This window comes from Haliotis rufescens, unplaced genomic scaffold, assembly GCF_023055435.1.
Source record: "Haliotis rufescens isolate VD_foot unplaced genomic scaffold, xgHalRufe1.0.p SCAF_13, whole genome shotgun sequence".
NCBI classification, from domain to species: domain Eukaryota; kingdom Metazoa; phylum Mollusca; class Gastropoda; order Lepetellida; family Haliotidae; genus Haliotis; species Haliotis rufescens.
This window is the reverse complement of record NW_025963813.1, coordinates 26,419,021-26,439,954: the sequence shown is the minus strand read 5'-3', so window position 1 is coordinate 26,439,954 and position 20,934 is coordinate 26,419,021. Positions and strand designations below refer to the sequence as shown.

Sequence of the window (20,934 nt, the reverse complement as noted above, 5' to 3'; positions counted from 1 at the left end):
GATACTATCAGCTTCAAGTTACTGAACATACTGCTTGATGCTATCAGCTTCAAGCTACTGAACATACTTCTTGATACTATCAGCTTCAAGTTACTGAACGTACTTCTTGATACTATCAGCTTCACGCTACTGAACATACTTCTTGATACTATCAGCTTTATGCTACTGAACATACTTCTTGATACTATCAGCTTCAAGTTACTGAACATACTTCTTGATACTATCAGCTTCAAGTTACTGAACATATTGCTTGATACTATCAGCTTCAAGATACTGAACATACTTCTTGATACTATCAGCTTTAAGTTACTGAACATACTTCTTGATACTATCAGCTTTACGCTACTGAACATACTTCTTGATACTATCAGCTTTACACTACTGAACATACTTCTTGATACTATCAGCTTCACGCTACTGAACATACTGCTTGATACTATCAGCTTCAAGTTACTGAACATACTTCTTGATACTATCAGCTTCAAGTTACTGAACATACTTCTTGATACTATCAGCTTCAAGCTACTGAACATACTTCTTGATACTATCAGCTTCAAGTTACTGAACGTACTTCTTGATACTATCAGCTTCACGCTACTGAACATACTTCTTGATACTATCAGCTTTATGCTACTGAACATACTTCTTGATACTATCAGCTTCAAGTTACTGAACATACTTCTTGATACTATCAGCTTCAAGTTACTGAACATACTGCTTGATGCTATCAGCTTCAAGCTACTGAACATACTTCTTGATACTATCAGCTTCAAGTTACTGAACGTACTTCTTGATACTATCAGCTTCACGCTACTGAACATACTTCTTGATACTATCAGCTTTATGCTACTGAACATACTTCTTGATACTATCAGCTTCAAGTTACTGAACATACTTCTTGATACTATCAGCTTCAAGTTACTGAACATATTGCTTGATACTATCAGCTTCAAGATACTGAACATACTTCTTGATACTATCAGCTTTAAGTTACTGAACATACTTCTTGATAATATCAGCTTTACGCTACTGAACATACTTCTTGATACTATCAGCTTTACACTACTGAACATACTTCTTGATACTATCAGCTTCACGCTACTGAACATACTGCTTGATACTATCAGCTTCAAGTTACTGAACATACTTCTTGATACTATCAGCTTCAAGTTACTGAACATACTTCTTGATACTATCAGCTTTATGCTACTGAACATACTTCTTGATACTATCAGCTTCACGCTACTGAACATGCTTCTTGATACTATCAGCTTCAAGATACTGAACATACTTCTTGATACTATCAGCTTCACGCTACTGAACATACTGCTTGATGCTATCAGCTTCAAGCTACTGAACATACTTCTTGATACTATCAGCTTCAAGTTACTGAACATACTGCTTGATACTATCAGCTTCAAGGTACTGAACATACTTCTTGATACTATCAGCTTCAAGTTACTGAACATACTTCTTGATACTATCAGCTTTACGCTTCTGAACATACTTCTTGATACTATCAGCTTCAAGTTACTGAACATACTTCTTGATACTATCAGCTTTAAGTTACTGAACATACTTCTTGATGCTATCAGCTTCAAGCTACTGAACATACTTCTTGATACTATCAGCTTCAAGTTACTGAACATACTTCTTGATACTATCAGCTTTACGCTACTGAACATACTGCTTGATACTATCAGCTTAACGCTACTGAACATACTTCTTGATACTATCAGCTTCACACTACTGAACATACTTCTTGATACTATCAGCTTCAAGTTACTGAACATACTTCTTGATACTATCAGCTTCAAGTTACTGAACATACTTCTTGATACTATCAGCTTCACGCTACTGAACATACTGCTTGATACTATCAGCTTCAAGTTACTGAACATACTTCTTGATACTATCAGCTTCAAGTTACTGAACATACTGCTTGATACTATCAGCTTCAAGTTACTGAACATACTTCTTGATCCTATCAGCTTCAAGCTACTGAACATACTGCTTGATACTATCAAATTTATGCTTCTGAACATACTTCTTGATACTATCAGCTTCAAGTTACTGAACATACTGCTTGATACTATCAGCTTCAAGTTACTGAACATACTTCTTGATACTATCAGCTTCAAGTTACTGAACATACTGCTTGATACTATCAGCTTCAAGTTACTGAACATACTTCTTGATACTATCAGCTTCAAGTTACTGAACATACTTCTTGATACTATCAGCTTTACGCTACTGAACATACTTCTTGATACTATCAGCTTCAAGGTACTGAACATACTGCTTGATACTATCAGCTTCAAGTTACTGAACATACTTCTTGATACTATCAGCTTTACGCTACTGAACATACTTCTTGTTACTATCAGCTTCACGCAACTGAACATACTTCTTGATACTATCAGCTTCACGCTACTGAACATACTTCTTGATACTATCAGCTTCACGCTACTGAACATACTTCTTGATACTATCAGTTTCAAGGTACTAAACATACTTCTTGATACTATCAGCTTCAAGTTACTGAACATACTTCTTGATACTGTAAGCTTCAAGTTACTGAACATACTTCTTGATACTATCAGGCTACTCAACTTACCTCCTTGTTCTCTGCATAGTAGATGAGTATCTTGGCAACAAGCAGGTAGTTGCGTTCGTCCATGGTGCGGAATGGCAGCTGCAGCAACAGTTGCAGCAAGTCCTCCTACACAGTACACAGGAGATGACTAGGATACGAGGGAACCACAAGTCATGATATGCACATTCTATTTATTGTGCTGAAGTTCGAGTACCATACCAGTACTCAGTCCAACAAGTGGGCTGGTAATGTCACAATGGTGGTGCTCATTGTGACACTGTCGTGGATATTACAACCTTGTACTCTTTTCATCCCAAATATACCTAACTTTACATCAACTCCCTGAGAACATCATTCAATAGTATTAATATTAATCAGAAAAGTAAGCAAGCTTAATTAATAATAATTATATCCAATAAAAAGCAACAGTGAATGCCTTGCAGTAGCAGGTTGATCCCTTTTAGCATTGTGGCAATAAGGAAGAGCATTAATTACCTTGAATACATTATTTGCTATTAAGCAGACAAAGAATGATTTACTTAAACATACTGTATGTGTCACTTTATTATCATTTCTCACATATATTTATTATTATTATTGTGGTCACAAATACAGTCATGTCTCCTTATTCCAACACTCAATGGGTCACGTCAGAATGACCTTTTGCAAACTTTGACCGATCAATGAAATGACTAACAGGAAGTTGACATTACCCACTAAGAAAGCAACTTTCTTGAGCATTGTGGCACAAGTTTCAAACTGGCGACTTCCATTCCAGCTCGTAGAGCTTTTTTGCGTTGAGCTTTAGAGGTTGCATGATTAGAAAACACAATGTAAAATAACAATATGAATATTTCCCTTTTCCTTTTTACTACGTGTTTGTATCATTTAACAAAAGATTCCTGATTATTATTCTAATGGTGGATGAAATTATACCAATTAGGTTCCAAACCTGAGCACAGATGGTTTCAGCACTTTCAATGGCCATCAGCTCCAGAGCTTGTAGGGCATCTCTCAGTGTGTCGGAATCATTGCTGCGACACAGCTCTGTCAGTGCCTGGGCTGGTAAACACAGGGAAAGAGTGGAGTATTTGCAACCACACACCAGTCCAAGCAGGCGAAATTTACGTCAGACTGAACCAGGTGAAATTGGATTTAACATCACATTCAAGATAATTGCAGTTATTTAGCGACATGTGTCCAGTTTGATAATGCTTGCCCACTGAGATACCATTGCAGCAGTTTCACATGGGTGCCCCACTATAACACAGTTAACTGACTCAGAGCCAACCAGTCCTTGTTTTAACCTTAACACCGAACGCCAGACAGGGTAACAACAATTATAATCTTTTAACGTCTTTAAATGACCTTCAGCTCTCCGGGCAGACACACAAGTCACAAGACCACAGGGGCAGTCTGAGACTGAAGAAGACGTAAAGTGTATAACATAGATCACCATGGCGCGATACAGCCAGTCACTCATCAGTTGGTGCTCGTGACAAATGGGTGACAGGGACCTGCTCTTCTAGACTCATACCTGGGATATTCCCAGCAGTCAGTTGTGCCCTGATGTCAGAATTGATAGCCAGCTCATTGAAAATACTGGCCACTGACTGCTGACAGGCAATAGTTCCATTCCTTGCAGCGTGGGCCAAATCCTCCAATCTGAAACATGAAAGTAAGGAGCATCTTAACATAAAATAAAAAAATAAAATAAAACTACGAAAGGAGACAATTTCAAGCATCTGAGTGATTTACATATAACATTTTCGGAAATATTACTTTAACACAGCAACCTGTAAACAATCTCAAGTCAAGTTCGGAACAAACATGTGGTCAACATGTGAACTACACCTAGGAAAAGTGATATGTGTTCAGTCACGTCTTCCCTGGTGATCACCCATCCATGGACAGTGTGTGCCTCACTTGGGTACAGTGATATGTGTTCAATCAGGTCTTCCCTGGTGATCACCCATCCATGGACAGTGTGTGCCTCACTTGGGTACAGTGATATGTGTTCAATCAGGTCTTCCCTGGTGATCACCCGTCCATGGACAGTGTGTGCCTCACTTGGGTAGAGTGATATGTGTTCAATCAGGTCTTCCCTGGTGATCATCCATCCATGGACAGTGTGTGCCTCACTTGGGTACAGTGATATGTGTTCAATCAGGTCTTCCCTGGTGATCACCCATCCATGGACAGTGTGTGCCTCACATTGGTACAGTGATATGTGTTCAGTCACGTCTTCCCTGGTGATCAACCATCCATGGACAGTGTGTGCCTCACTTGGGTACAGTCATATGTGTTCAATCAGGTCTTCCCTGGTGATCTCCCATCCATGGACAGTGTGTGCCTCACTTGGGTACAGTGATATGTGTTCAATCAGGTCTTCCCTGGTGATCTCCCATCCATGGACAGTGTGTGCCTCACTTGGGTACAGTGATATGTGTTCAATCAGGTCTTCCCTGGTGATCACCCACCCATGGACAGTGTGTGCCTCACTTGGGTACAGTGATATGTGTTCAGTCACGTCTTCCCTGGTGATCACCCATCCATGGACAGTGTGTGCCTCACTTGGGTACAGTGATATGTGTTCAATCACGTCTTCCCTGGTGATCACCCATCCATGGACAGTGTGTGCCTCACTTGGGTACAGTGATATGTGTTCAGTCATGTCTTCCCTGGTGATCACCCATCCATGGACAGTGTGTGCCTCACTTGGGTACAGTGATATGTGTTCAGTCAGGTCTTCCCTGGTGATCACCCATCCATGGACAGTGTGTGCCTCACTTGGGTAGAGTGATATGTGTTCAATCAGGTCTTCCCTGTTGATCACCATACAAATTCTCCGGAGAAATTGTGGCCAACCAACACGTGTTAGTCAGCTTTACCCACAAAGTACTGTGGACCTGTGCTAGAAGCACCAATATCAAATTTCCAATTGGACAATTCACAGATGGCTGTGATCATGATAATTATTTTCCCCCTTTCCCATCCATGAAACAGTATGTATAAAGAACAACATCAAGCAACATCTGCCTCGCTCAACGAAGCAGTCTTACTTACCCATGGTCAGCAATGATGACACTCTTGTTCTCCTCGGACTGGTTGACGATGGTGAAGATGGTGGAAGCAGCAGCCTGCATCACCCGAGGGCACTGTGAGTGGAGCAGTGCTGTCAGCTTGCTCACGTTGCCCATGTTCACAAACGTGTCCTTAGTAAATACACAGACTGACATCAACTTACTAGTATTGACCTAAATGCATACAAATCCTGACAGGAAAATTGGATCAGACTGTTTGTTTGTGTGCTGCTTAAACGCCGCACTCAGCAATATTCCAGCTATATAATGGCGGTTACAACCATGATCGCCTCTTACAACATGCATGGGTTGCTGAAAACCAATTCTAACCCGGATCTTCACGGGTTTGGACCAGACTGACCCATTCTGACCATAAGAAGCTTAAAGGACAGTTTTTCTACAGTGGTGGAGGTATATGCTTCCATGCTTGTTGACTAGCACTTTCTGTGGGGTGGTGGGGTAGCCTTGTGCTTCAATTCAACACACGGGTACACTATATGAAGTTCATTTCTGGTGTCCTCTGACATGATATTGTTGGAATATTGCTAAAAGTCGCGTAAAACAATACTTACTCACTTACACTGTTTGGAAATGGTAGATTTAAAATTCCTCTTTAAGATAGTTTACCATGACATGACAAACCCCCTAAGATGTGTCACCTGGATGGAGGGGATGGTGAGCAGCTCCCTGATGGCCTCCAGAGCATGCTCCTGGGTGGAGTCATCATGCTGCAGGGACAGGGACATCAGAATGTCCAAGCTGCAACAATCACAGACCAAGTACAGACTAGATGTCTTCACATCCCTGATGTAAAGTTTCTAACAGTGAAAGAATTGGATAGGTGTTGAGTCGCAAATTTCTGAATTTTATTGGATTATGAAATTATTAGAGTTAAACTTATATATATTCATTGAACAGAAACATTTCAATTATTTCAGAAATCGATAAGGAAACCTTTCTACTGGTATTCCATTTAAATAGCTCTGAATAAGCATATTACAACCTCAGAATCCATATTTAAACAACTAACACTTCCCAATATTTCTATAGGACACCTATGACAAATGGTTTGTTATTAAAAAGAACAGATACAACTGTTAAGGCCAAGAAAGCACAATGACAGTGTTAAACAATGTGAGGTATGAGTCGTTGTATTGAGTGGAGGTTAGCTTGTGCTGTGTCACGTGACTTTCATTGACTGGGAAAAAGCATGCGGCTTCTTGCCTCGAAGCAATAAGGGATTTAACCTGCCTCTCCGAAATCCATTTGCAGCCTGTCTATAAGAGATTTATTCTCTCGCTTAGAAATTTATTTCCTTCCAAGGCGGGATACATAGTATTTTATCACAATCACGTGGACCAATCACATCTCATCATTCTGACATGACAACAGCAGTTGTAGTGCTGAGGTGATGATGTGGAAGGGCCCTGACATGACTCCATGAGATGATGACAGCCTCACCCTCCCTCTGCCACAATCCTGAACTTGTTGTCATCATTAGCAGCTGCCATGATCGCCAGCTCACTCGACGCCTGCCGCTTCTCGTTCAATCTGAACAAACACATCCTTGTGAAATACACTGAATCTCACATTGAATTATATAAAAGTACAACACTAAATGTAGATGACATTTGAAAAATACACTAAAATATTGAAGAGGCATAACAAAAACAAGTATAATCGGACAATAACAGTCTCCATTAAATGACCAATCCAACCCACATCCCATTACCACAATACAAACAAAAACAACATTCTGTCAAATATTATTTTACGAAGTAGTGTAATCTAGTGTGAGTGGTGAGTGAGTGAGTTGGGTTAATGTCGCTTTGAACAGTATTCCAGTTATATCACAGCATGTCAGCTTAATGTGGGAGGAAAGCCCCAAATGATGCAGGTCTCAGATGTTTACCACTTCGGTGAAACCCACGAGCACAGGTATGGTGCTGACAAACCTAGAAACATAATTGGGGCGAACCGGGATTGAACCAACCATCATAGGTTTCTGGTGAGCCAAGGGGATACAACAGGGACGCACAGGGACATGCAGCACCTTAGACGACGTGGTCAACCCCCTTCCCTGTGTGGTTGAGGTTCAAGACTACTTTGAACAGTATTTCAGATGGAGAAGCAGAGTTTGGCAGGATGAATCTCAACCCCATGATTCAAGTCACGATGAGGTCAGAGGGGACAGTGGAGTGTACCCATAAATTATAGGGGAGAAAACTTGTATGTGCAACATATCTACATACTTCCCATCTTTGGCAGCCAGAATGACTTGGTCAATGTCTCTCTCCTGTATCAAGTTCTTCTCAATTCTATCACCCATCTGGAATAATACTTACAGAGTTCATATACATACTATGATAACCTTGTACAAACACGCTGTCACATGAATTGTGCACATATAATAGTGAAACAATTTCTGAACTAGAACTATCAAAAAACACATATCTTGTCTGATACAGGTGAGTTATTACATAGTGAATATTGTTTAATGCCGCAGTCAGCAATAGTATAATAAACCTAACAAACCAATGACTGAAAGCATAATCTCTCTACAATCTACCGTCTCTATACATCCTACCATCTCTCTACATCCTACCGTCTCTCTACATCCTACCGTCTCTCTACATACTACTGTCTCTATACATCCTACTGTCTCTCTACATACTACTGTCTCTCTACATCCTACCATCTCTCTACATCCTACCATCTCTCTACATACTACCGTCTCTCTACATCCTACCGTCTCTCTACATCCTACTGTCTCTCTACATACTACTGTCTCTCTACATCCTACCGTCTCTCTACATCCTACCGTCTCTCTACATCCTACCGTCTCTCTACATCCTACCGTCTCTCTACATCCTACCGTCTCTCTACATTATACCGTCTCTCTACATCCTACCGTCTCTCTACATCCTACCGTCTCTCTACATCCTACCGTCTCTCTACATCCTACCGTCTCTCTACAATCTACCGTCTCCCTACATCCTACCATCTCTCTACATCCTACCGTCTCCCTACATCCTACCGTCTCTCTACATCCTACCATCTCTCTACATCCTACCATCTCTCTACATCCTACCGTCTCTCTACATCCTGCCGTCTCTCTACATACTACCGTCTCTCTACATCCTACCGTCTCTCTACATCCTACCGTCTCTCTACATCCTACCGTCTCTCTACATCCTACCGTCTCTCTACATCCTACCGTCTCTCTACAATCTACCGTCTCCCTACATCCTACCATCTCTCTACATCCTACCGTCTCCCTACATCCTACCGTCTCTCTACATCCTACCATCTCTCTACATCCTACCATCTCTCTACATCCTACCGTCTCTCTACATCCTGCCGTCTCTCTACATACTACCGTCTCTCTACATCCTACCGTCTCTCTACATCCTACCGTCTCTCTACATACTACCGTCTCTCTACATCCTACCGTCTCTCTACATCCTACCGTCTCTCTACGTATTACCGTCTCTCTACATCCTACCATCTCTCTACGTATTACCGTCTCTCTATATCCTACCGTCTCTATACATCCTACCGTCTCTCTACGTACTACCGTCTCTCTACATCCTACCGTCTCTCTACATCCTACCGTCTCTCTACATACTACTGTCTCTCTACATCCTACTGTCTCTCTACATCCTACCGTCTCTCTACATCCTACCGTCTCTCTACGTACTACCGTCTCTCTACATCCTACCGTCTCTCTACATCCTACCATCTCTATACCTCCTACCATCTCTCTACGTACTACCGTCTCTCTACATCCTACCGTCTCTCTACATCCTACCGTCTCTCTACATCCTACCGTCTCTCTACGTACTACCGTCTCTCTACATCCTACCGTCTCTCTACATCCTACCATCTCTATACATCCTACCGTCTCTCTACGTACTACCGTCTCTCTACGTACTACCGTCTCTCTACATCCTACCGTCTCTCTACATCCTACCGTCTCTCTACAATCTACCATCTCTCTACATCCTACCATCTCTCTACATCCTACCGTCTCTCTACAATCTACTGTCTCTCTACATCCCACCATCTCTCTACATCCTACCATCTCTCTACATCCTACTGTCTCTCTACATCCTACCATCTCTCTACATCCTTCACCATTTCCTTCTTAAAAACACACTGAATCAAAGGAATCAGTAAATATTGACACAGATATTGTCAGAGAAACTCAAGTAATCATACATTAATATTTAGCTTTTAATTTAAAACTTTATCAGAATTCTCAAAAAGATAATATCAAAAGTCTGTGGTGTACAAGCTGATGAGGAAAGTTAAGTCACCCAGAAGAGAATGAACACCGGACAGACAAGGTTTAGGAAAAGGAAATGTTTCTGAGCACAAGTATCTAGTTACCCACTTGGTAGGGTCGGCTACATTGACCCACCTTCATTTTAAAGTTGACCAGCAGTACCCAGGCCAGGATCCCGGACACCAGGAGCAGGAGGGCTTGGACAGAGAAGAACACTGCTGTGTACACCTTCTGAGGGGAACATTCATCCACAAACTTCCAGTCAGCACAGCCGTGACCCTGAAACATTATTGCACTTACCGTATTCGACGTAATAAGCACCCCACTCTAATAAGCACCCACGGCGATATTTGCAAATGTATTGGCAAGTGAACAATCCCAATTAGCACCCCTTCCGATTGATCAATGTACACAAGACTTATTTATTCATGTATAATACGCACTCGTGTGTTATATGCACCCTTTATTATGGGCAATTAAATTCTGGAAAAATATATCTGTCGTATATAAACAGTCAGGCCGTTAGCATAAACCACAAAATTTATCTTTCAACTCTGTTTTTTTCCACCAAAATAATATTCTAATAAGAGCCCCCTATTTCTAATTTTGTGAGCGCCCTGGGCTCTTATTACGTGGAATACGGTATATAGTGATGTGCATGCACTATGTGTGTGTGCTCGTATGAGTTCGAACTAATGCTGTTTTTGTAGTGCTAGCTCATTCAGATACCATGCTGCAGTTAACATGAAGACCCCGTTCTGACACAGTATACTGACTCTGAGCCGACCAGTTCTTGTTTTTGCCCCTTAGAACCAAGCAGGGTAACAACAAGTACCATCTCTTAACATCTCATGGTATGATGCCGCCAGGGATCAAACCCCCAAACATCCACTGTTCGGGGAGACGCCCTACCATTACACCACGGAGGTGGTCTGAAACAGGTACAGTGAGTTAGTGAATGAGATTCAGACTATTGACAGACTAATTCTGGATGTTTGTGCTTGTATCTGGACACGATGAAATTACCACTAGGTCACCTGTGGACAATTGCTTGTCTAATATTCTTACACTGGTGAAATCTGATCGACTGCACTGGAAAGGGAAAGGCTCTGTATAGGGCAAGTTCATTATTTGCGTCAAGGGTTGGTAACTTGCTGAGCTACAACCAACGTCCCAAAACTCTGTACACCTTGAACGTCCTCAAGAGTAACATCGCGAAGATAATGACTGGCGAGAACTGTGTTGGACCTCCAAAAACATCCTTCCATGATTGTTTTAATAGAACAATTGCTGTGTAAGGCCATGGTAGAGGCTAGTGCCCTGATCTCATGAGGATTATTCGCTCTTGGAGGATCCAGATTGGTGGATCGAATAGGCCTGAAGGATGACTGCGCGTAACTATAAAGATATGGTGTTGCGACTGACTTCGGTCATGGACATAGTAGATACGGGTATAAATAACCGCTTCCTTGAGCCACGCCTAGTCTTGGAACGGTGGATGAAAATTTGTTAATCGATTCTTAGCAATGATATCCCAGCACAACCTGAGATGCACCGCTCCATGTGTCCCATGCTCAAAACGAACCCGGGTGATGTCGATTGCATGTAGTTCGCTCACCCGTGCCGCCGTGGCTAATGCCAAAAGAAACACTGTTTTCTTGGTGAGGTCATATAAAGAGGATGCATAGAGGGGCTTGAAAGGGGGGTCCTCGCAAACCTCGAAGTACCACGTTCAAATCCCATGCAGGTGGGTGGAACTTGGTCTTCTGATCCTCATGCCTGAATGAGCGTAATAAGGCCTGTAGTTCCAGGACCTTAGTCATCTTACAATTATCCAGAACGGCCAGCACTGAGTTAAGTGCAACCAAATACGTAGTAATGGTGCTACCTTTCAAGTGAGCTAATGTTATAGCTTTTGCTGCCCGTACCGAATAGCCCTATGCACTTAACGCCTATTTAAGATGAACCAACCGTGCAGACAAAATCTGTCTGGTGTTGGATGAGGCAATTTGCTGTGAGGGTGGATAAGTAGGTTGGACCATTGTGGGAGGGGTAGTGGATTGTTTTCTGCTAGATTTCTGAGCTCAACGAACCACCCTCTCCCTAACCACCAGGGCGTGACCAAGGTCGGAGCAAGTATCCTTGTCTCCTTGATCTTTTGCATTACCCTGGGAAGTAAGACTGGCCGCGGAAAGGCATACGCTTTTAGTCCTTCCCAAGCCACTGCCCAAGCCTTCAGATTCGGTAATGGGGAAGCATATGTCCTGAGTTGGTAATTTTGGCAAGTTGCGAACAAAACTTCCGAAGCAGTAACTGGAACGCTTCTGTGAGAAGTTTCCACTCGGTAGGTGCTACCCTGTCTGGACGCGATAAGGCATCCGTTCGACATCCAAGGATGTACTGAACTATGAACTGTAGTTGCAGACGATCCACTAGAAGTCTGTTGAAGTAGAGAGCAGGAGTGCGTTGTTCCCTGATTGTGCAAACACCGCGCCACAGTGCTGTAGTCTGTGGATGTAGTTGATTCTGCCAATGAGATATGACCAGAATTAACGCTTCCAACACCAGTATGTTTATGTGCCACTTTCGATGAGCGCCAGACCATAGCCCTGAGGTGGTCCGGTCTTGCAGGTGTGCACCCAACAACTGAAGGGAGGCATCTATGAACAGGTGTAGATTAGGGACAATTCGGACAAAGAGACTCTTCCTAAGACATTCAACTCTACCTTCCACCAAATGAGGTAAGGCCTTAGATGAGTAGGTAGCATGATGGCCTTAGGTGGATCCTGACTCCTGATGTAAGGGTTCAGGAATTGTTGTATTGGACGTAATTGTAATTAGCCTCTGCTGGTTAGGTCCTGGGCTGAGGTGAGTATCCCTAACAACACTTGCCATTGGTGAAGTGTGCATGGTTGATAAAGAGCAGATGACAGGAGGCGTAAAATCTCCTACTATATCGGGACTGATAGGAGGTACTGATCTGTTCGAAACAGGCCTCCTATGAACTGGAGTTGAAATTATGGAGTTCGACTTTGTATAGTAGCCTTCTGGAGAAATCCCGGTGGCACACTAACGTCTGTGTGTGTTGATGACACAGGAGACAGTCGTCTATGTACAACTTGAACCAAATGTTCCTCTGGTGTAGAAACGCAGTTACGGGCTTCATTACTCGTGTAAGTAGCCACGGGGCAACTGAAATGCAAAACGGAGTACTACCCACTGGTAGTGAACCCCATTGAACTGGAACCTGAGGAACCTGTGGTCGTTGGGATGGATCGGTATGTGCAGATATGCATCCTGCAGATCGAGACTGATCAAGGAATCAAACGCTTTTATGCTGGTTCTGAGTAGTCTCAATGTGATGAGGCGGAAATATGGTGGACGCTTCAGGTAACGTTCGTTGAAAACCGAGAGATTGTGAATCATTCTCATCTTGTCTGAGCCCTTCTTGGGTACCAGAGAGATGTGACAATAAAACCCCGGTGTTAACGCCGGGGTGTGTATAATCTCTACGGCTCTCTTTTCCAACAGCAAGTCTAAGCAGATGTTGCTTTTTTGGATAATTCCAAGGGAGAGAAGCCGTGGTCAATGGTGGAAATACCTCTACGTATAGTGATGTAGAATGTTGAGAATGTAATCGTCCTTGAGGATGCTCCAGTTCTTCCAAATCTACTCAGTCTCCCACCTATGGGGGTATCAACAATTGGGACGACTGGGGGTGGGAGATCCCAGTCGTGACTGTCCAACATGTCAATGTTTGCCCCTCCTATCACCTCCCTTACTGTGGTATTTACCACATTGGGATTGATAGGAACCTTGAGGTTTTCCCTCTGCCACGCCCTCTACCACGAAAGGAATCTTGCGCCTGTCTAGGCTTGTATAACTGCCTGACCTGCCTGATCGCTGGGATAAACTCTGAGAAACGTGCTCCAAAGCCTTGAGTGCCTTTTAATCCTTAGTGTAACTGGAACACTTTGGCATGCATGTCCGTACTTTGTTCATTGAACAGAGATGTGAAAGACCAGGGTTGATGTAACAACCTGTGCTTAAACTCCAAGGCCCAAGGGCTAATTAACCAAGTCTCTGTGTGACAGTTATTTCCGCCAGCGCGGCTTTAAGATGATTTCTCATATAGTCAATCTGACGCTGTTCAAAATGTACTAAAGTGTGGAGGTGATCTTGTCGGTTAGCGTTACCCTTTGACAGATCCTGCTCTACTGCACGTGTTGTGGATGTTAGTGCTGATAAAGGTTTTAATACCCTTCGAATTTCCGTTTCAATAAACACAACTCTGGTATCCTGAAACTTAAGAGTAGTAGGCCTTGACGAGCCTGTCATACTCTGTATATCCTCGTCCACTATGTGCCTGGTCAGCTGCCTCAAAGCCATGAATAGGAAATTCATCTTTCTTAAACCTGAGAGGCTTGAATGACGGCGTAAGTGTCAGCCTGGAAAAGTCCATAGGGTCAATCGGAATCGACGTAGGATGTGTGTACAAATAGTATATTTTTTATCGACCTCGCTACCCGGGGAAGGTACTGAAATGAGGTGGTCAGCTACCCAATCAGGTACTTGTGCCAGGCCAAGGTAAGTATTCCATTCAGTCGAGGAATCACCCTCCTCACCATTAGAATAATCAGACGAATCAGAACAATGTTGACATGTTCGTCTAGATGGTGAACGACTTCTACTCCGATGTATAGTGCTACCTTTGACTGAGGGCTTAGATGAACTGCCTGGTGAAATGGAGTCACGAGTTGATGTCCAAGCACATGCAGGTACTATTCAACGAAGAATGCACTGTATTATGATTCACAATGGGAGTATTATATACATCTGTGCCGTAGATGTAACTGACGCAGGTGTCTGATACATAGGCTAGGCGTGGGCACAGGATACAATTGTGTCATGGACTGCTGCCACATGGATTCTAACAGATTTTGCATCCAATTAGCGTTCTGTTGCACTGGATATGCTGGTACAGTGCTAAGCTGATCATGCACTGCTTGCGTATTATTGTACGCTGATAGCCCTGGGGCTGGTATCATTGTAGATGCACTTGGGTAGTAGGCAGTGGCTGCGCTTGGCGCAGGCATATGAGGCTCAATGTTCAATGGTGTAGGCTTGTGCGTGGCCTGGGTTTTCGCTACCCCCGACAAAGCATCTTGAGACGCTGGCGCACTTATCGCAGATTTAGCAGATGTAGAATTCTCAGATGACTGCAAATTAGGGTCAGTTATAATACTCACAACATCCTCTGGAATAGAGGATTTCGGCAGAACGTGCACTTCCGCAGTGACAGTAACGGCCGACATTTTACCCATCGAGGATAAAGATTGTGTCGTAATGATCGAACCCTGTCCCTTGCTAATCAGCGATTGTGACATCTTCCTAGTCTCACAATGGGATTGCTGCAAAATATATTTGTGAGTGACCTGCCTATACCTCGTGAAACTCGTTGGAGATAGATTTAAAAAAAAAACCACATTTAGAATTTGGTGCACAAATTTGCATACATGCCAAAAAACATGAATGGGGGTCTTTAATAGTTTTTTTTCCACGACAATTAGTAAGCAAGCATAAGTTATGCAATATAGATACTTTGGAAAAAACTGCTGCAGACAATAAGTAATCTATCGGCAAATTCTGAAACGAGTTGGAAGTGTATTCAATGATTTGTATATACGCAACTCAATGAACCGCCAAAGATAGTAGTATTAAAACACACATAAAATATGCTATACATACATAGCTGAGTATTGTAAACAAATTGACTACTTGACAGGCAAACAATTGTAACACAATTCAAAATGTCCGGGAACAGATAGCATGTGGTGGTAAAAAAAGACGAAGCCTTTTTACGCCTAAATAAATCACATACAGCTTCACAACATGTTAAAAGAAATATGAAAGGAATACATCACCCGTCGCAGATGTATTTTAGAATAGTAGAAGAAAACTGAAGGTCTAAATAAATCCCAAACGAGAGCTGCGCTGGTACACGTCCGTGCTGTAGCGCGACAGGCAGTGATGTGAAGAGGTGACCTAAGGTCACGTGAGGTCACAGGACAGCGATGGCGTGGTATAAAAGAGGGATTCAGTTTATTTATCTTCACCCAGGACAATCGCCGGTACGCTGTCCCAGTTTTTTTGTCGCAAGGTTAGCAGTGAATGCATTAAGGAGTAATGCAGGATAAGTAAAAAATGGAATGACATCATAATTTTAGCTTTTTATTAAAAAAGTAGAATGAGTGAGACTAGCAGATCTTGAATGTGAAGTCACGTGTAGTCATGTGAAGTATACCTACAATGACAGTTATCCACTGCGCGGCAGCCAAGTAGAGTGCTATGGCTGTAAAAGTCAGGAAGACGATTCCAGCACTGCAGCAGAAGATGTTCCTGCTGGAAACAGATATGTATTGGAGATAGAAGTCAAGCTTATATAATAGAATATAATATAGAGTACTGTATAATCCTTTCACGTTAACCTGACAGATAAACACACATATACGCAATTCAATCAAATTGGCTTGAACACTATCTAGTGAGTATGTAAAGTCTGGCATTGAACACTGTAAAATTATCTCAGCTATTGCAAGGTTACTTAGCATGAGGCTAGTTGTGCCAAGGGCTTGCCCTCATTTCGCCTACACCTCATTTCGCCTACACCTCATTTCGCCTACACCTCATTTCGCCTACAATAATTCAAATGCTTAATTGCCTCACCCCTATTATATGAATGGGCATTGTCCATCTCAGGCTGTTAACTAATCCAAGCTCTCATCTAATCCAAGCAGCATAGATGTTCAAAGTGAAGTTTTTACAACCTATGACAACTTCTCACAACTCTTGTTTGACTTGGTCATTCTGTTAATCCTTAGTTGTTTTGAATGTGCAAGTAAATCTTGTTTAGTAAATTTATTATTTATCTAAGGACCTGATGATCAACAGATTGTTGATTTTAACGACTATGTCACCAGCACATGGGTAGATGACGACGCTAGATTCCCCTGCCATATTTGGAACCAGCACGACAACACCGGTCCCCGAACCAACAACCATCTGGAAGGGTTCCACTGTGGACTGAAAAAGAGAATGCCCCGATCTCACCCTAACATCTATCAGTTCTTGAAGGAGATCAAGAAGATTGAAAAGGCAGACAGACGCTCCAGGAAACAAATTGATCTTGGAGGATCATGCAGACCCCGAGCTCGTGTTGACAGACAAAGGGACGAAAGAATTGAAAGACTAAAGACACAGCTTCTTAGTAGAAGAAAAACTGTAATGCAATTTCTTGATGCCGTTGGATATGTACTAAAGCTACAGTAATCATGAGTCATTATTATTATTACTGCATAATGTAAATATCAGCTATTAAACAATGTATGAAGCTTCAAGATTGTCTTGTCTGTTTAACCTTCTTTTGGGTCAGTTCATTATTTTAGAGGTAACACAGCACTTGACTTATGTGCAGTCAGCTGTAAATTTGTTTTGATAAGGGTGTAGGCGAAATGAGGTGTAGGCGAAATGAGGTGTAGGCGAAATGAGGACAGGCCCTGCCAAGCAGTGAACCCCAGCCGTCTAAGTACAGTCAAGTCTTGTTACTGTCAGACACTCATTGATCTAACAATCGGCTTTTTCCTACACTTATGGTGGGAAATAAATAAATCAGTGCTGTTTAGACCTGTTAACCCAAGAGTTTCACACTCCAGCTCCGACACACCTAATTTGCAATGAATTACTCATTACACAGTCTCGTTAATCCGACACAGTGATCAGTGTACTCCGTGGTCATCTGCCCACGAGTACACAGCCCTGTGTTTTGATGCGAGATGAGTTGGCGAGTATATTACAACAAACTTGCTTCACAAAAAACAAGTAATCCTTAAAATAAACAAAACAGGATTAATCACATGTTTAGATTACTTCAATTTCATTAAAATCAGATCAAAGTTCGATTTTCGATACTGCTTAACTTTATCATCAAAACTATGTGTAATTAAGTCGGATTAACAGGACTTTGACAGTAGGATCACAGTTCAAGGTTGCTTAATCAAGGTCATATATGTATGATTTGTATATATGATTTCAGTAATCATGTACGACACAAACCTCCATTCCCTCCTACAGCATGGGAATGTTGAGACTTATTTTGCACCAGGAGCAACAATTCATGATAAACAGAGAGCAGAGAGTTTGTCTTACTAGTATGTGTAGTTGCCAACAAAGCCCCCGATCCTAGTGTATGATGGAGAATACCAAGCCGCCAAGACCAGCAGGGCTCCCACCCAGAACACAGCATACCAGTGCACAGTGAAGACGGAGAGCACCATTGCCAAAAGGTGGAGGAACAACAGAGTCTGGAATACAAGCAACATCTTAGCAAGATCTCATCTTAAAGCAATCACCAAGCAGCATCTTGTCACAGTACCTGTTACCATGATTTCAGCAAGCAACATTTATTTACAGTATCTGTCAGGACAATCAACAAGCAATATCTAGTCACAGTATCTGTCAGGACAATCAACAAGCAAGATCTAGTCACAATATCTGTCAGGACAATCAACAAGCAATATCTAGTCACAGTATCTGTCAGGACAATCAACAAGCAATATCTAGTCACAGTATTTGTCAGGACAATCAACAAGCAAGATCTAGTCACAGTATCTGTCAGGACAATCAACAAGCAATATCTAGTCACAGTATCTGTCAGGACAATCAACAAGCAATATCTAGTCACAAAATATGTTACAGCAGGCAATATCTAGCCCTTACACCCCTTGTGAAACATAAACTCATTAGTTGGAAGTATCATGCATGTGTTATTCAGATGTGCCCGAACTGCAAAACTCTGTCTTACCTTGAAGTCGTTCAGAATTCTCTCTCTCCAGTCCAAATGTTTGATTTCTGAGTACAAGGCCTTCTTCACATTAGGCGGTTGCCCTGGGCTAAAGTCCAGGTTGACTGTGCTGCTGGTGATCGAGATGGTGTCAAATGAGGCCTGCAAATATATTACAGCTCAATTATCATTTAATAACACTCAAAACACAACAAATCTTTAAAATGTGGGCAAATGTTACAGTTAAGAGGCAATAGGCCAACATCGGATAATCACCTCTGGTTTCTTGGACATGGGAATCATCTTGATGATGGAGTTGTCCACTATGTCATACTGGTCAAGCGTGTGGGCATCCCGGAGAAACTGACCCTTGTGTCTGAGGCGGAACTGATGCGTCTCCTTCCCAATGTTGTACAGGATGTGCAACAGCTGCGCCCGGACTCGAGCCACCTTTTCCTCCCCCTTCACCACCACCACAAATGTCTTGTGCTGAAACAACACACATAACAAAGTTCTTCACAGCTGATTTATACATGCCGTTCACCACGGCTGAGTTACACACTGCACAGTTCATCACAACCAAGTTGCACGCTGCACAGTTCATCACAACCAAGTTGCACACTGCACAGTTCATCACAACCAAGTTGCACGCTGCACAGTTCATCACAACCGAGTTACACACTGCACAGTTCATCTCAACCGAGTTACACACTGCACAGTTCATCACAACCGAGTTAAACACTGCACAGTTCATCACAACCAAGTTGCACGCTGCACAGTTCATCACAACCGAGTTAAACACTGCACAGTTCATCTCAACCGAGTTACACACTGCACAGTTCATCACAACCAAGTTACACACTGCACAGTTCATCACAACCGAGATACACACTGCACAGTTCATCACAACAAAGTTGCACACTGCACAGTTCATCACAACCAAGTTACACACTGCACAGTTCAACACAACCAAGTTGCACACTGCACAGTTCATCACAACCAAGTTGCACACTGCACAGTTCATCACAACCGAGATACACACTGCACAGTTCATCACAACCGAGTTACACACTGCACAGTTCATCACAACCAAGTTACACACTGCACAGTTCATCACAACCGAGTTACACACTGCACAGTTCATCACAACCAAGTTGCACACTGCACAGTTCATCACAACCGAGTTACACACTGCACAGTTCATCACAACCGAGTTACACACTGCACAGTTCATCACAACCAAGTTACACACTGCACAGTTCATCTCAACCGAGTTAAACACTGCACAGTTCATCTCAACCGAGTTACACACTGCACAGTTCATCTCAACCGAGTTACACACTGCACAGTTCATCACAACCGAGTTAAACACTGCACAGTTCATCACAACCAAGTTGCACGCTGCACAGTTCATCACAACCGAGTTAAACACTGCACAGTTCATCACAACCGAGTTACACGCTGCACAGTTCATCACAACCAAGTTACACACTGCACAGTTCATCACAACAAAGTTGCACACTGCACAGTTCATCACAACCAAGTTACACACTGCACAGTTCAACACAACCAAGTTGCACACTGCACAGTTCATCACAACCAAGTTGCACACTGCACAGTTCATCACAACCGAGTTACACACTGCACAGTTCATCACAACCGAGTTACACACTGCACAGTTCATCACAACCAAGTTACACACTGCACAGTTCATCACAACCGAGTTACACACTGCACAGTTCATCACAACCAAGTTGCACACTGCACAGTTCATCTCAACCGAGTTACACACTGCACAGGATCATTTAACAGCTCCCAAATAAATATTTCAAAATGAAATTTCAGTACCGGTACCCTAAATTTGCCACTGGAATCCAGGTTGATTTAAAAAGGTAATGTTCTCAGGCTTGAGGTAGGGTCATGTTTTGATTGTTGGAGCCCACACATGGCTCTTGGCTACACAAAGCAGTTGCAATTGGTTTGGTTTGTTGTTTTATGCAGCACTCAGCAATATTCCAGCCATATGAAAGCGGTCTGTAAATAATCAAGTCTGGACCAGATAATCCAGTGATTGATATCATGAGCATCAATCCACGCAATTGGGACTGATGACCTGCATCAACCAAGT

General features: G+C 42.5%; 1 protein-coding gene across 1 annotated transcript in view; it reads right to left on the bottom strand.

Annotated features, from left to right (window-relative positions):
* LOC124110761 overlaps positions 1-20,934 on the bottom strand; it is a 31,035-nt gene that overhangs the window by 7,594 nt on the left and 2,507 nt on the right. The window contains exons 2-13 of the mRNA XM_048394354.1: positions 19,083-19,295; positions 18,828-18,968; positions 18,173-18,327; positions 16,276-16,369; positions 10,103-10,246; positions 7,932-8,008; positions 7,141-7,230; positions 6,339-6,438; positions 5,663-5,811; positions 4,134-4,261; positions 3,549-3,658; positions 2,618-2,722 (exon numbers count right to left, since the gene is read on the bottom strand). Coding sequence (XP_048250311.1) covers positions 2,618-2,722; positions 3,549-3,658; positions 4,134-4,261; positions 5,663-5,811; positions 6,339-6,438; positions 7,141-7,230; positions 7,932-8,008; positions 10,103-10,246; positions 16,276-16,369; positions 18,173-18,327; positions 18,828-18,968; positions 19,083-19,295 — 1,506 coding nt within the window. The remainder of the gene's footprint in view (positions 1-2,617; positions 2,723-3,548; positions 3,659-4,133; positions 4,262-5,662; positions 5,812-6,338; positions 6,439-7,140; positions 7,231-7,931; positions 8,009-10,102; positions 10,247-16,275; positions 16,370-18,172; positions 18,328-18,827; positions 18,969-19,082; positions 19,296-20,934) is intronic.